This window comes from Carcharhinus amblyrhynchos, chromosome 3 (assembly GCF_965287045.1).
Source record: "Carcharhinus amblyrhynchos chromosome 3, sCarAmb.v2.hapA, whole genome shotgun sequence".
Classification (NCBI taxonomy): Eukaryota; Metazoa; Chordata; class Chondrichthyes; order Carcharhiniformes; family Carcharhinidae; genus Carcharhinus; species Carcharhinus amblyrhynchos.
In genome coordinates this window covers 13,023,878-13,039,820 of record NC_137326.1, presented here as the reverse complement: position 1 = coordinate 13,039,820, position 15,943 = coordinate 13,023,878, and the positions used below count along the sequence as shown (strand labels likewise).

Genomic DNA, 15,943 nt, shown 5'->3' with positions numbered 1-15,943 from the left:
TTTTTTAAAATGAGCGGTGATTGTATGTTCTTTTGTATACTGTTTCCATGTGAATAGTTCAGTGAATCCGTGCGACCGATTCCTCTGCTGGCGCTGGCTTAGGGACGCTGCTGGAACTTGGGATTGGCTTTCTTGGGGATGTCGTCGCCTTCCTGCTGTCAGCACCGTTGTTGTAGCAACAAGTCACTCGGTTTGCTGCAGGACAAACACAATAACACGAAAACGAAAGGGCAGTGAATGCTAAACACCAAAACCAAAAACAAAGCAGGAAAAATAACACCATGGTTGAGGAAAACGTGCACAGAATGTAAAATAAGTGAGAAACACCTAGAGCTGAGAGTCAATCAAAAGCAGTGAAACTAGATAAAATACTGCGGTTGCTGGAATCTGAAACAAAATAGAAAAACTGGAAAATCTCAGCATGTCTGACTGCATCTGTAGAGACAATATCTGTGGAGGGCTCCAGTCTCTCTTCACAGATGTCGTGAGAAGTCTCACAACACCAGGTTAAAGTCCAACAGATTTACTTGGTAGCAAATTTATTTGGTGGCGTTTTCTACCGAATAAACTTTAATCTGGTTTGTGAGACTTCTTATTGTGTTTACTCCAGTCCATCGCCGGCATCATCCACATCATGATCCACAGATGCTGCCAGACACGCTGAGATCTTCCAGCATTTTCTGTTCTTGAAGCAGAGAAACAATGGCTAATAAATGCATTTTTTTTTGTTTGCATACAACAGAAAAATACCAGATATCCAGCTCCATCCGTGGCAGGGAGGAAGAGAGAGAGAATTAAACACGCAAAAAAAAACCCCCAAACTGTCAATCAAGCTACCTGCTGGGTGAGCGGGGAGGTGCGGGCCGCGGGGCACGCTGGGGGTTGTAGTTCCCGGGCTGAGGGGCCAGGCTGGCGGGAGGGAGGGCGGGGGACTACAACTCCCAGCGCGCACCGCGGCCGCCTACCTCCCCCCCCCCCCCACCCACCCACCCAGTGCTATCCGGGCGCCTGTGCGAGCTGGAGCGGGGTGTGGTGGAGCAGCGAGCGCTTCCCCAGCCACTCACTCTCTTACACAGGGCTGGCTGCATTGCAAAGAGAGAGAGAAACAAAAAAAAACCACACTGCAGCGCAAACCCGCCCGAGTGTGGGGGAAGAAGAAAAAAATAAATAAACGTTTCAAGAAGCGAGGGGGAGAAGAAAAGAATTAAAAGTTTACTTTTTTTGGAGACGTCGTGCGGATCCTTTTTTTTTGTCCTCGCACTTTGGCACAGGATCGAGAAATTTAAAAGGGAAGGGTGAACTTTTTTTTTCTCTCCCACACACACACACACACAACACAACGAAGCAAACCAACAAAAGATTGAATCCACTGGCCATGGGGTGTACCATCAGTGCGGAGGACAAGGCGGCTGCCGAGCGCTCCAAAATGATTGATAAAAACCTCCGGGAGGACGGCGAGAAGGCGGCTCGGGAGGTGAAGTTGCTTCTTCTGGGTGAGTTGGATCCTCTCCTCTTCCCCCTCTCTCTCTCTCTCATCCATCCTCCGGCAGCTTCACGTTGCCGAGATGCGGCGGGGCTTTTGGGGCTGGGGCGTCGCTACATGTTAGCGAGAGACTGGATACCCCTGTGTAACTTTGTACCCAAAACCCATCGCCCCCAAATCTTATTGTCTTCTGTTTTTAAACCGCTCCCTGGGCAAATTTCTACTCTCCCCACCCCAGGAAAGGGCGATTAAAAAAATAACGGAAGTTGCACGAAGCGAGGTTTTTTTTTAAACAGCAGGCCCTCCAATGTTCATTAAAATATAGATTTTTTTTCCCCTTAATTCAACGAACTCCCGCAAGGACATGATTTGAAACAGTGTTGATGAAGTTGGATGCAATGTTACTCCGCAATCTGTTCCTGTCCTTACTCATAAACCGTGTTAAATAGATTCAGACATTTGGAGCAGGATCGCTACTAAGTTCTGGTGTGTTAGGATTGATTTAGCCTTCTGATTTCTGCTTCCACACCCCTCCCCAAGCAAAACTGCAGACACAAATGCAGGAAGTAATATGATGGGGTTGACCAGTTGCTGGGGGAAGGGGGGGGGCAAAAAAAACCACACTGTTTAGGTTGCTCTAGAAATCTGGAGATATTTGAACACTTCTGATATTTGGGAGTGGATTTTCCCACCGATATTGGGTGGGTTTTAGGAGTTGATTAAAGTGTGGAGTTAGTTGGCTTGCCGTGCTGTAGGGTGATGTCGTCAGGCTTTCGATGACAATCTCTCAGTGCATTTTTTTTCCTCTCTTCTGCGAACTTGGACGATAGGGTTCGTGCTGTTGACGTAGAGTTCAGACAAAAAGGGAAGGAAGGAGTGAGGGGAGCTGGGCCCCATACCGACTCTCAGTTTAACAGCAGCCTCAGCCTGGATCCGGTGTGTGAGGAATCCATCCGGAAGGATCAGTGTTCAGTGTGGACAAGGAGATAGCAGCAATTCAATGGGGATGATGTTTAAACGGCTGTCTGTGATTAGCAAGACCGTACATATATAGAGAGCTTATTCACAACTGCAAGCTGCTCGCTTTGCCTGTTGCTTGAGTCTGTTTAATTGCACATTCAGCAAAATTAATTTTATAAGTTTCCCTATAATTACTTCGGAATAAAACCACATTGAAAAATATGCTGTAGTCCAGGGAGAAATACTTGCTGGTTGACGGATATATAACCCCAAAGTGTAGATGTGTACACTGTCACTATCAGTTGGGCAGAAATTATATTTAATTGAAGCTGCACTTTGCAATCATGTAGCGCCTGTTATTTAACCCTGTTGTACTACCCTGTGTGTACACTGATGTAGCATTGCAGAATGTTCCCCATTTAAAAATGGAGTAAGGATGAAAATGCAGGAATCTCCAGAGAAAATAACCTCAAATGGAGGCTGCACAGAGGTGTGTGGAAGGAAAGCTAGAAATGATTTTGAGAGTTTACGGGTCTTTCGGGGTGTGTAATTTAAAGGTTAACCCAGAAATCCCTTTGGGTATTCTGTTTCTAACAGAAACGGACCTGATAGTTTTAACAAACTGATCTTGAGCAGAAAACAAAAAAAAACCCTTTTGGGCGTGGAAGCAGCTTCACAGAGGGTGAGATGATACTTGTGGTGTTGTCACACATCATGTAATTTCCTGTTGTGAACAATTTATCTGGTCATGTTTGTGATCACGGTTGTAAAAAAAACAAATTGAGATGTGAGAAATTGAAGATTATTGTTACATGAGGAACTGATATCTGCACATGAAATATTTTCAGCATTGAAAGCAGCTTGAATACATCATTTTGGTTGGAGAAATAGGAAAGCTACCTCTCCTTGGAACACAAGTTCAAAGGGAGTGAGATTCACAAATGCATTGAAAGTAGGTTAACGCATCCATCGGAAAAAGCGCATAAATCTTGGGTTTTTTTGGAGAAATATAATTCAAGAGAAGGCAGGGTTCTGGTCTTCAGGTTACAAAAAGGGGATAGAACTTTCATCAAGATTCACAAGGATGGTCCTAGCACTGGGAGCATGCAAATATCAGTAAAGATAAAACAGACTGGGACTCTTCATGAAAAAATTGAGAGGTGACCTGACCCAAGTCTTTAACGCTAACGGAGGTGTTTGTTAGAGTAGACATAAAGCTTTTTTCAATCGTAGGGGGGACCGAAGCTGGTGGACGTAAGTATAAGATAGTCGCCAATAAGTTCATTATTGAGGCAAACTTGTACACCGAGAGAGTGGCTTGAGTGTGCGACCTTCTACCTCACGGAGTGATTGAAGCTAATAGCATGCGTGCATTTATAGTGAAACTAGGTAGGTATATGAGGGAGGAACAAATAGAAGGATAAAATGGGATGATATAAGGTGGGAGAAGAATCATGTGCAGCATAAACACCAACCTCCAATCATTGGGCCGAGTGACCTATTTCTATATTGTAGACTCTGTGTAATTCTATGTAGGTCATGGGTCTCCACGGTCATGGGTTTGACGGGGTCCATTTGATGAAACATTCATAATGACAATATTTCGTAAAGTGCATTCTTAGTATGCAGTTTTTGGTACATAATGAGTAAATGTGTTTTGGGATAAAATTATGCTGAAAAGGAACTCTTAAAAATAAATTAGACACAAATCTTGTGATTCTGTGCTTTATGAACACACTCTAAATCTGCTGTGTTGATATTAAGCATGACTCTGGCATGATGAACCTGTGGATAAAATATATTTAATGTCCATAAATCACTTTTTTACGACATTGTACTTTTCAGCTTTTTAGAAAAAAGTCACTTTTGTACTTAAATGCCAGAATCTGTTAGTGAGCCATTTTGTGTACAAATATATTTATAAATATTTTATTATGCATTTTAAAACTATACATATTTCAATTTTATATTGTGTTCAATTTAGTTGATAATGCCAGATAGTGAGATACAAATTCCCTTCACGATGCTTTACAACATATTCAGTTTGCAACATATGTTAATTTGGTAAATGGGTAAACTTAATTAGGTAAAGAAATGGAAAGGATGGGCTTAGAGGTGTAGTGAATTCCTCTGTGGCTTGTCTCCAGTGCAGCTGGAGACAGCACTAGTGCTAATTAGTCTCTTGTGTGGTTTGGATTTAGGATGTTTACAATTTGAATGTTGTCAAATGAATTTTCAAAGTAAAATTGGTGCAATAATTAAAATGCAGTGTATACAATGTGAAAGATATTTAATGGAAATCACTCTAACATAATGAGTACTTGCAAAATGCATCTGAATCTACAGGGAGATCTTGATCCCTAAATGCATCTATTTTAGTAAGGCCTTCTGAGATAACATTTTGTTATATGGGGTGGGGGGGGTGGATGGTGGTGAGTAAAATCTCTGTCCCATCATTAACTTTTTCTGTATCTGCTTTTTGCCAAATGAAGTTGAACCTTGAGATGATAATGGAATAATCCAATAATGAAAATAATTTAATGTTGCTCTGTACTTAAATTTCTTCATTTCATTTTGGTTACAATGATTTCATCAATGATGTTGGGTAGCTTGTTTAAAGATAGTGCATTGATATAGAGGAATAGAACCAGAATGTATAATTATCACTGCACGTCCTCAGTACTTTGATTATTGGTGCTTCAGGATGATTTATTCTGTATCTCCACCCAACCTAGTCCGTACTTTGGCGTGAGGAGAAAACTATTTTGGGCCAGTGGGCTGACGCATGGCAGGTGGAGTTTAATTTAGACAAATGTGAGGTGATGCCTTTTGTTACATTGAACCAGGGCACGACTTATTCAGTTCATAGGGCGTTGGGGAGAGTTATGGAACAAAGAGATCTAGGGGTACATGTTCATAGCTCCTTGAAAGTGGAGTCACAGGTGGACAGGGTTGTGAAGAAGGCATTCAGCATGCTTGGTTTCATCGGTCAGAACATTGAATATAGGAGTTGGGACGTCTTGTTGAAGTTGTAAAAATCATTGGTAAGGCCACACTTGGAATACTGTGTGCAATTCTGGTCACCCTAGAAAGAGTGCAGAAAAGATTTACTAGGGTGCCACTGGGACATGATGGACTGAGTTATAAGGAGAGGCTGAATAGACTGGGACTTTTTTCTCTGGAGCGTAGGAGGCTGAGGGGTGACCTTATAGAGATCTACAAAATAATGAGGGGCATAGACAAGATAGATAGTCGATATCTTTTCCCAAAGGTAGGGGAGTCTAAAACTAGTCGGCATAGGTTTAAGGTGAGATGGGAGAGATACAGAAGTGTCCAGAAGGGCAGTTTTTTCAGAGGATGGTGACTGCCTGGAACAAGCTGCTAGAGGTAGTAGAGGCAGGTACAATTTTATCTTTTAAAAGATAGTTTTTCATTTAAATAGTTAGACAGGTACGATGGATATAGAGGGATATGGGCAAAGTGTGGGCAATTGGGATTAGCTTAGGGGTTTTAAAAAAAAGGGCTGCATGGACAAGTTGGGCCGAAGGGCCTGTTTCCATGCTATAAACGTCTATGACTCTATTTTGATGAAACATATTAAAATGGAGCTTTGTACCTCAAGAAATATTAAATTCCAGGACATGAGACATTTCATTAGTGGTCACCTTAATTTCTTGAGTAGTAGATGTGAATATTGTTTTAAAAAAATATGATTTGGTAAGTAGTTGAGTGTTCAGTCCATTCTATGACTCTATGCTAATTGCAAAAGTGTCAATTTCAAGGTCCAAATAATTTGTCAGGCAAACTTAGTTGCCTCTTTTGCTATGATGCTGGGTGAGTCTTGGGCTTCAAGTTGGTTGGCTGAGGTAATATGTAAGTTGTTCTGTGATCTTGCTGGGGGCGGGGGGAGGGAGGAACATGCCAGACAAACAACCATTGTCTAAGGAGTACGCCTTGAATCATGGCTGCTGCTTCACTGGTTATGGTGTAGTTTTGACGGCTGCTGTTGTGAAACCCATGGTCAAAGGAGGATAACATACTGTTTCCAAAGAGAAATTTGGAAGGTAGAGACTGATTCAAAAAGAAACTGCTGAATTAATCCCTTAAGCAACCATTTGGAAGGGGAGCACAATCTGTTTTTAAATGAAATAGCAGATTGTGTACACAGTTGAGTTTTTTGAGTTCCAGGTATGACCAGCAAGTATTCTTGTATATTGAGAAAAAATTGCAGCCCAATAATTCATATTGAATTGAGAAATAATTTTGTGTAAAGCAAGCAGTCAGGAGGAGATAGATACTGAATGAGAAGCTGTAAAGTTGAAGTACTTGAACTAAGAGCAAATATCATCAGCAGAATCTCCGTTTTAAAGAAAGACCATAAATTAGAAATTACTTAAATTGTTCCTTCTCCATTTTCTTCAGTTAATGTTTGAACATTTTTGGTTTAAACAATGAGTGATGACACTGGGATGACAGTGTGAAAGAGTTGAATTAGCATTGCAGTTGAAATGACCAGATCGCTGAAGCATACATAAATTAATGACTGTATCTGTGCAGAAACTCATTTCCGTTCACCATCAATGTCAGTTCCGTCTCTTGAGTCGATTCTTTTGTGATCTCCTCAACATTTGCTGGTTAGACAAGTAATCAAATTAAAAAATGAAGTTGTACATCATAGTTTCTAGGTTTTATTTATCATGAAGTGGCCCTGATGGTGGTGTTCATTGCAATTTTAAGTGTTGTGTTGCTATACAATGGATATAAAATGTTTTATCACTTCAGTAGTGAGTTTGTAGGTTGGTATTATCTGAAGTGTTTTACTTTTGTGTTGATGTGGGGAAAATTTCACATAATCAGTTGCTCTGTAAACTATTATGATGTGTGAAATTCCTAACACTAGACCCAACTGTCTTCGTACTTTGTGTTGTTTCCTATTTACTTATCCAGTAATTTGTTGATTAATATTGGAGGCATATACTAGTGTTAATCGAACACTTTCCCGCTATTTTCATTTAAAATGTAAGTCTACCTCAATGTCAACAATGAATAGAGCAGACGCAGCATGGATTCATTGAGAGGAAGTTGTGTTTGACGAATTTGTTGGATTTCTATGAGGATGTGACTAGTGCGGTAGACGGGAACCAGTGGATGTGGTGTTTCTCGATTTTCAAAAGGTGTTTGATGAGGTGCCGCACAAAAGGTTGCTTCATAAGGTTGGGGGTAAGGTGTTAGCGTGGATAGAGGATTGGTTGCCTAATAGGAGGCAGAGAGTTGGTATCAATGGGTGCTGTTCTGATTGGCGTTTGGTGACTAGTGGAGTGCCGCAGAGATAGGTGCTGGGGCCTTAGCTATTTACCATTTATATAGATGATTTGGAGGCGGGGGCTGAGTGTAGGGTTACGAAATTTGCTAATGACACGAAGATGAGTGGAAAAGCAAATTGTGCGGAGGGTGTGGAAAGTCTGCAGAGGGATCTAGATAGGCTGAGCGAGTGGGCGAGGACCTGGCAGCTGGAGTACAATGTTAGCAAGTGTGAGGTTATCCACTTTGGCAGGAACAATAGTAGGAGGGATTACTATTTAAAGGGCGAAAAGCTGCAGCATGCTACGGTGCGGAGGGACCTGGGGGTCCTTGTGCATGAGTCGCAAAATCCCAGTCTGCAGGTGCAGTAGGTGATCAAGAAGGTGAATGGGATGCTGGCCTTTATAGCGAGGGGGATAGAATATAAAAGCAGGGAGGTAGATAGGTTTTTGACAGACAAGGGAATTAAGGGTTATGGGGAAAAAGCGGGAAAGTGGAACTGAGCCACTTCAGATCAGCCATGATCTTATTGAATGGCGGGGCAGGCTTGAAGGGCTAGATGGCCTACTCCTGCTCCTATTTCTTATGTTCTTACATTTATGTAATGCCTTTCACAACCCCTGAAAGTGTCAAAGTGCTTTACAACCAATAAAGCCACCAACGTGGAGCCTGTTAGTGGACAGCAAGCTCCCATAATCATGGTAAGTAATGGGTAATCTGTTTGATGATGTTGGTTGAGGCCTGGAGATGAGGGAAACCACTGCCCTTTACTTCGGAATAGTCCAATGCGATTTTTGTTTTTTTTGTTCGGCTGAGAGAGTAGAGGAGACCATTGTTTGGTCTTTCTTCTGAAAGGCAGCATCTCCAACAGTGCAAACTACTCTGGGGTGTCAGCCTTGACTTTCTATGCACAAGTATTGGAGAGGGACTTGAATCCATAACCTTCCGATCAGAAGCAAGAGTGTTGTCAACTAAGCCACAGTTGACAAAATGAAGTGCTTTAACCCTTTAACAGGGGTTTTTAGCAGCTGAGCTGGAAATAACTCTCGTTTTGTGCTGAGTTAAACTGTTGGAAGCTCAGTTGAGGAGGGGCAAAACAATGACTTTCTGTGCCCTAAGCTGTGGGAGAAAACGGCAAGGACTCCTGCTTTTTGATGCCTGGTCACTAATCCGGAAAGTTTCTATGTATATAGATGTCAGGTGTGGACAAATTTGGGCTTGTCTATTGTGATCCTTGGTGTTGAAGTGCTCACTTGCACCTGTTAGCTAGTTAGCTAGTTTGAAGTGTAACATGGTAAGTAACGGTCTCAAAACCCCATCCCCACAAAAATGGGATGGGTTGGGAAAAATACGTTAAAAATACTGGCTTTGTGTTGATTCACAAGTTGCATGGTTGCTTCACTCAGATTATTGGGTGCAGACCAAATGAGTGGAATATAGTGCAATTTGATTGCAAGAAACGAGTTTTGATTTTTAATGGCCACTAGAGAAATTATTGAAGATTTAGCAATAGAATAGATTAGTGAACCCCACACTCCAACCACATGCTGAATAGATCAGGAAAGTACCTTTGGACAAAACACCCATTGGTTTCTATAGCTATAGCATTGGTCCTTTGTTTCACAGTGAGGCTTTCACAAATTGTGAATGGGACTATAAAACCATAAATATGGCTATTGAAGTAAATAATTAACATCTGCGGACATATGGTCGTTTTCTAATAGGAGTTGAGCTGACAAGTAATGTCATTGACAAAAACATTTCTGGCTTAATCGTCCCCTCTTCCAATGTGATTTTATTCATAGGAAATAGTCAACCCTAGATGAATACATAATGAATTGAAGCGTAATTGTATCTATACAATTTAATAATTCCTGGTTCGAGTAGAGGATCATCATAAATTGTTTTTGTTTATAATCAGTGTACTGACTGTAATCTACCCAGTGCCAATATTGAGCAATAATTCAAGTTACACTCTCTCTCTCTTTTGTGAAAAATATAACAAATGTTAATTGCTGAGTGATCTTGTGGACTAGGCTGTGGTGTGGAGATTTATAAATTGACTGCTTTCAGCGGCAATTCATAGAAATCATAGCAAAATGCAGCTTGAATGCTGGTGTAATAATTTTTGGCATGCCATTGGAGCCGTTTACAGGATCCACCTATATCTGAAAATAAGCTACTTCAGTATTTAAAAGTGCTGACGGCAAGTGTTGTGAGCCAAAACTTTAAGTTTCAGGAGCTGTAATCTTTTTCAATGCTGTAAATAAACACTTTACTCACAGGAAGCCTTTTAAGACATGCAGGGATCTGCTATGACTAGTTTTTAATGCATATCTCAACAGGTAATGAACAAAATCCTGAAGTATATATTGTGTGCTTAGTGCAGTAGCCTCCGATTCATGCTGATTGTAGGATCAGGAAATGCAGAATGAGTTCAGACCGTTGGCAGAATAATGCAGAATGCTTACTTCTGGAAGGTAGATACGTGAAAAATCTTTTTTTGGTTCCTTCGCATCCCAGCAATCTGTTCATTTTCTCTACACAGAAGCGATTCATACTTCTGTTTGCGAACTAAGACTTTTGAAAAAGCCAAGTCATTAACAGACTGATTTGTTCTAATGACAATAAGAAGTCTCACCACACCCGGTTACAGTCCAACAGGTTTATTCGGTAGCGCAAGCCATCATGAAGGGGCAGTGGTCCGAAAGCTAGTGGCTTGTGCTACAAAATAAACCTGTTGGACTTTAACCTGGTGTTGTGAGACTTCTTGCTGTGTTTACCATAGCCCAATGCTGGCATCTCCACATTATGTTCTGATGAGCCAGAGTCCTTTTGATCAGTTGGATCCATTGAAGCAATCAAATCAAAAAGTCATCCTTCTGTGATTTTTGGATTGAACAAAGAACAAAGAGAACAAAGAACATTACAGCACAGGAACAGTCCTTTTGGCCCTCTAAGCCTGTGCCGATCATGTTGTCCTATGTAAACCAACTGCTTATATCCTCTATCCCCTGCTTGTTCATGTGTTTATCAGATAAGCCTTAAATGTCGCTAATGTATCTGCCTCAGTCACCTCACTTGGCAGTGCATTCCAGGCCACCACTAACTTGTGTTAAAAATCTTCCTCCACACATCTCCACCGAACTTTTCCCCCTTATCTTGAATTTGTGACCTTTGTAATTGTCATCTCTGCCCTGGGGAAAAGCTTCCAACTGTTCACCTTATCTATACCCCTCATAATTTTATAAACTTCTATCAGACCACCCTCAGTCTCTGTCCTTCCAGGGAGAACAATCCCAGTCCATTCAATCTCTCCTCATAGCTAATACCCTCCATACCAGGCAACATCCTGGTAAATCTTTTCTGCACCCTCTCCAAAGCTTCCACATCCTTCTGGTAGTGTGGTGACCAGAATTGGACACAGTAATCCAAATGTAGCCTAACCAACGTTTTATACAACTAACATAATTTGCCAGCTTTTATACTGGATGCCCCAGCCAATGATGGCAGATATACCATATGCTTTCTTCACCTTTTCCACCTGTGATGCTACTTTTAAGGATCTGTTCTGTGTGCCTATGCTCCTGAGGGTTCTGCCATTTAATTTATAGCTCCCACCTGAATTGGATCTACCAAAATGCATCACCTCGCATCTGTTTGGATTAAATTCCATCTGCCATTTCTCTGCCTAATTTTCCAGCCTATCTATATCCTGCTGTATTCTCTGACAACCTTCATTACTATCGGCAACTCCTCCAATCTCCATAGATTTGTTAATCAGACCAGCTATGTCTTTTTCCAAGTCACTTATACATATTACAAACAGATTGTAAATAGGACTTTATAACCAAAGCAAATAGGTTGGTTGAGTGGTACAAGTTTGGGCGAGATGCTTCTTAGGATTCCCCTACACTTTCTGCTCGTCCTGGCTGTGCTGTTTGGATGTGAAGCTGAGTAGAAGCAATGTACCTTACAGGAAAGGAAGGGAATTTGATTCAAGTGATATGTAATTGTGTAAATGGAATCACCCTGCTTTAGCTCCTCCTTGGTTTATATTTCCAATCTGCTGTTGACAATGTTTTTTTAAGCTGTGAATATAAACAGCACTGTCAGGGGCAGCGCACATCACCCAGATAGATTTTGAAAGGCATCACTGAGACAGACGGTTACTGGAAACATAAAGAGGAAATTAGTTTGGTTTAAAAAAAAAATCCATGGTAGCTAGTAAATTTAGTAAACTGCCTGCCTGTATATGAATCAGCAAAATGGTGTTACCTTGTTCATCACTAAGGATTTGGCTGTGAAAAACGGTGCTTTGTGCAGTTCAATCATGTTGTACCTCAAACTTCTAATATTGTCAATTGGCTAGTTTATGTGGTGAATGGCAAATGTGTCAGCTATAGTTCAACCTTGCAGCACTCTCACGTTGAATCACAAGGCTCCGGATTCAAGTTGCATTCCAGGCCTTGAGTACTGAAAAGAAAACACATGACTGACACTCCAATACAATTCTGAGAGTCACTTGCATTGTCTGCAATGTTTGTGAGATATTAAACCAAGACTCAGTCTACCTGCTTGTGTAAGTGTAATAGATCCTGTTTTTGAAGAAGAGCAGGGGTGTTTATTCCTGGTGTCTTGGCCAATATTTATCCCTTGTAATCAACAACACAAGAACAAACGACATGGTCATTATCAGCTGGGAGTGGGAGTTTGCTTTGTGCAAGTTTCTGATAGTATAGTAGTGGCTACACTTCAAAAGGGCTTCTGTGGCTATAAAGCACTTTAAGATGTCTGCTAATTTTGAGAAGCATTATTTCAATGCAAATGTTTCTTTTTCTTTTAAAATAGATCCTCCCAACTGGACAGTAGCTTTCATGATTGTTCCTTATATTTGCTTGGGAGTTTTGTTTTGAACTGATCTTTTGTATAGTGATGGAGACAAAACTGTTGCCATTTGGGGAGGGAGGGTGCACACACCTTCGCTTTGCAGCAAAGCCTGTCTTCACCATTGATGAAAAAATATTTATTTTAATTTTTTTATGCAACCCGCTGCCTGGCACAGAAGTCCAAGCATCTAACCAGAGAGATGAGCAGAATTTATGGAGTCTATTGGTTTCCTATCATTTAGTCAACAAGTATATCTTGTCAGATTTTATTGAAATTCTTAACAGCGTGCGAAGGGAGTTGCAGTAACTTGAGACCACTATAAGGTAGTTGAATAGTTTTGCTTAAAATAAGGATCATTATATTATAAAATAACAAAGTTTATTAGTAACTCAGCAGAACAGTAATTATGAAAACATGTGTAACTCATGCATTGTAACTCGTGCTTTGCTTGCAGAATGCTCTTGCAGACTAAAAGCCTTCCAAAAGCATGCATAGGTCAGAACCTGCAACAGAGACCAGTACAGCCATTACATTAGACAAAATGCTTATAAGAACACTTTGTACTCAGAATGAAACTCTGTGACAAGAGTGAAAAAAGATTAGAAAAGAAAAGCAGATTGGGTAGAAACTCCGGCCATTTCTGCTTTCAGGTTAAATGCATTCATTATAGCACTGGATTTTGCAGTAATTTGTGTTAATCAGAAGAATGCTATTTACAAGAAAAACTGACATAGAACCTTTAATGAGATATTTCAAGATGCCTCACAGTAGCATTCTAAAACAAAATATGATGCCAAGCTTTGTAAAGGGGTATTAGACCAGAGGACCAAAAGCTCTGGCCATGAGTTGTGCCTTAAGGAAAGGAAGGGACTTAGAGAGTTGGAGAAACCTAGGAAGGGAATTCTACAGTTTAGAGCCAAGATAACTGAAGACATGGGAACCATTATTGGAAAGAATAGATTCTGGGTTGCTAAAGAGACCTGAATTAGATGGGTGAAGAAATCACAGAAATGGAAGGGTAGGGTCGTGGGGGAATTTGAAAATGATCAGAATTTTAAAAATGGATTTGTCGCTTGATTAGGAGCGTGAGTGATAAGTGAACAGGACATGGTATGAGTCGGCACAGGGTGGCAGTGTTTTGGATGACCTCACACTTATCCAGCTGGTATCACACTTTCTAAACTTCATGTATATTAGAATGGTGAAATCTGGATACAAAAGTCATAAATGTGATTTTGGCAGCAGATGAGCTGCCATAGTGCTGTAATTGGGCAAATTTAAGGAGTAAAAATGGGCAATCTTGATAATGGCACGAATATGACCTGAAGCTCATCTTGGGGTCAAATATAACACCAAGGTTGTGAACGGTTTTGTTTAGTCTTTCAGTTGCTGGGATGGAGTTGGGAGTGAGAATTCGCTGTTTGGAGTGGGAACAGAAAGCAATGGCTTGAGATGTTCAACATTTAATTGGAGGAAATTTCTGCTCATTTCGCACTGGATGTCGGGTAAGCAGCCTGATAATTGAGCTACAGTGGAGGAGTCGAGAGAGGTGGTGGTGAAGTGCAGCTAGGTGTTATCAGCTGTGCTCATTAGTTATTTTAATTCTTTTACCAGTGCAGGTTCCCATAGTGCGAGTTGTTTTTGGACTTGCTCCAGAAGGTACATTTGTAGCTCCAGCAATTTTGGTGATGTTTATATACCAGGAGGTTACAAACAAAATATTGACTTGTTCTGACAGGTATCTGCCCAATAGGTGCTTACAGCCATCGTCACTTAAGGCAATAAGTGATAATAGCTACTATCAGTGCTCATTACCAGCACTTTCCAGCATTCAGTGAGAGTGTGCATTACTTTCTTTATTAAGGTTGGCATTTCAATGCGTGATGTGGTTTTATCAGATTCCTTGTGTCTGGCACCATTGATCAAGCAGTATATGCCTGAAAATTTTCCCCTTAAAATCAGACTCTGGGGCAATTACATTGTAATAAGGGCACAAACCTGTTCTTGTTTCTGTTAAGAAAGATGTTCTTTGAAGAACATTTTAGAAGATAGTTTCTTCAGAGAAATGTTACTGAATCAGAAAAGTTGTTATGCTGGCCTACAACTAAATTGGATTCTAAAAGCCCATTGCCCACGAATCTGCCCTAAGCTTAATTATACCAAATCCAGTTCACTCGTCCCAAAGGCAAAAGTGTAGACCTAACATTAAAGCTTCCACTCCTGCCCACTGCGGGAATCGTCATGGGTGGGATGGACAATTTCACGGACCATCGAAAGGGGGCAATTTTCTGTCCTGGGGTGGGCACAGCCAGAAAATCCTGCCCCTAATTTGTTTTTCAAGGGTCTACATTATGATACTGTGGGAAGTGGAGAACTGGCTCCAAGGATCAACTTAATCATAGAACCATCAAGAGTATAGAAACACAGAGGGACCTAGGTGTGCAAGTCCACAAATCCTTGAAGGTGGCAGCACAGGTGGAGAAGGTGGTGAAGAAGGCATATGGCATGCTTGCCTTTGTAGGACGGGGTATAGAGTATACAAGCTGGAGTCTGATGTTGCAGCTGTATAGAACGTTGGTTAGGCCACATTTGGAGTACTGCGTCCAGTTCTGGTCACCACAGTACCAGAAGGACATGGAGGCTTTGGAGGGAGTGCAGAGGAAGTTTATCAGAACGTTGCCTGGTATGGAGGGTCTTAGCTATGAGACGAGATTGAGTAAACTGGGGTTGTTCTCCTTGGAAAGACAGACAATGAGGGGAGACCTAATAGAGGTGTACAAAATTATGAAGAGTAAAGATAGGGTGAACAGTGGGAAGCTTTTTCCCAGGTCAGAGGTGACGATCATGAGAGGTCACAGGCTCAAGGTGAGAGGGGCGAGGTATAACTCAGATATCAGAGGGACGTTTTTTACACAGAGGGTGGTGGGGGCCTGGAATGCACTGCCAAGTAGGGTGGTGGAGGCGGACATGCTGGGATCGTTTAAGACTTACCTGGATAGTCACATGAGCAGACTGGGAATGGAGGGATACAAACGAATGGTCTAGTTGGACCAATGAGCGGCATGGGCTTGGAGGGCCAAAAGGGCCTGTTTCCTGTGCTGTACTGTTCTTTGTTCTCTACGGTGCCAAAGGAGCCCATTTGGCCCATCGAGTCTGTACTGATCACAATCTCACCCAGGGCCAATCCCTGTAACCCCAAGTATTTACTCTGCTAATCCCCCTGGGCGTAAGGGTCAATTTATTATAGATAATCCGCCTAACCTGCACATCTCTGGAGTCTGGGAGGAAACCGGAGCACCCGGAGGAAAT

At 41.5% G+C, this 15,943-nt stretch overlaps 1 protein-coding gene across 1 annotated transcript in view; it reads left to right on the top strand.

Annotated features, from left to right (window-relative positions):
• Positions 1–1,009: 1,009 nt before the first annotated feature.
• The window catches only part of LOC145335738 (guanine nucleotide-binding protein G(i) subunit alpha-2), a 238,938-nt gene continuing 224,004 nt past the window's right edge, over positions 1,010–15,943 (top strand). The window contains exon 1 of the mRNA XM_080181461.1: positions 1,010–1,493. Within this exon, the coding sequence (XP_080037587.1) occupies positions 1,376–1,493 (118 nt within the window). The 5' untranslated portion in view covers positions 1,010–1,375. The remainder of the gene's footprint in view (positions 1,494–15,943) is intronic.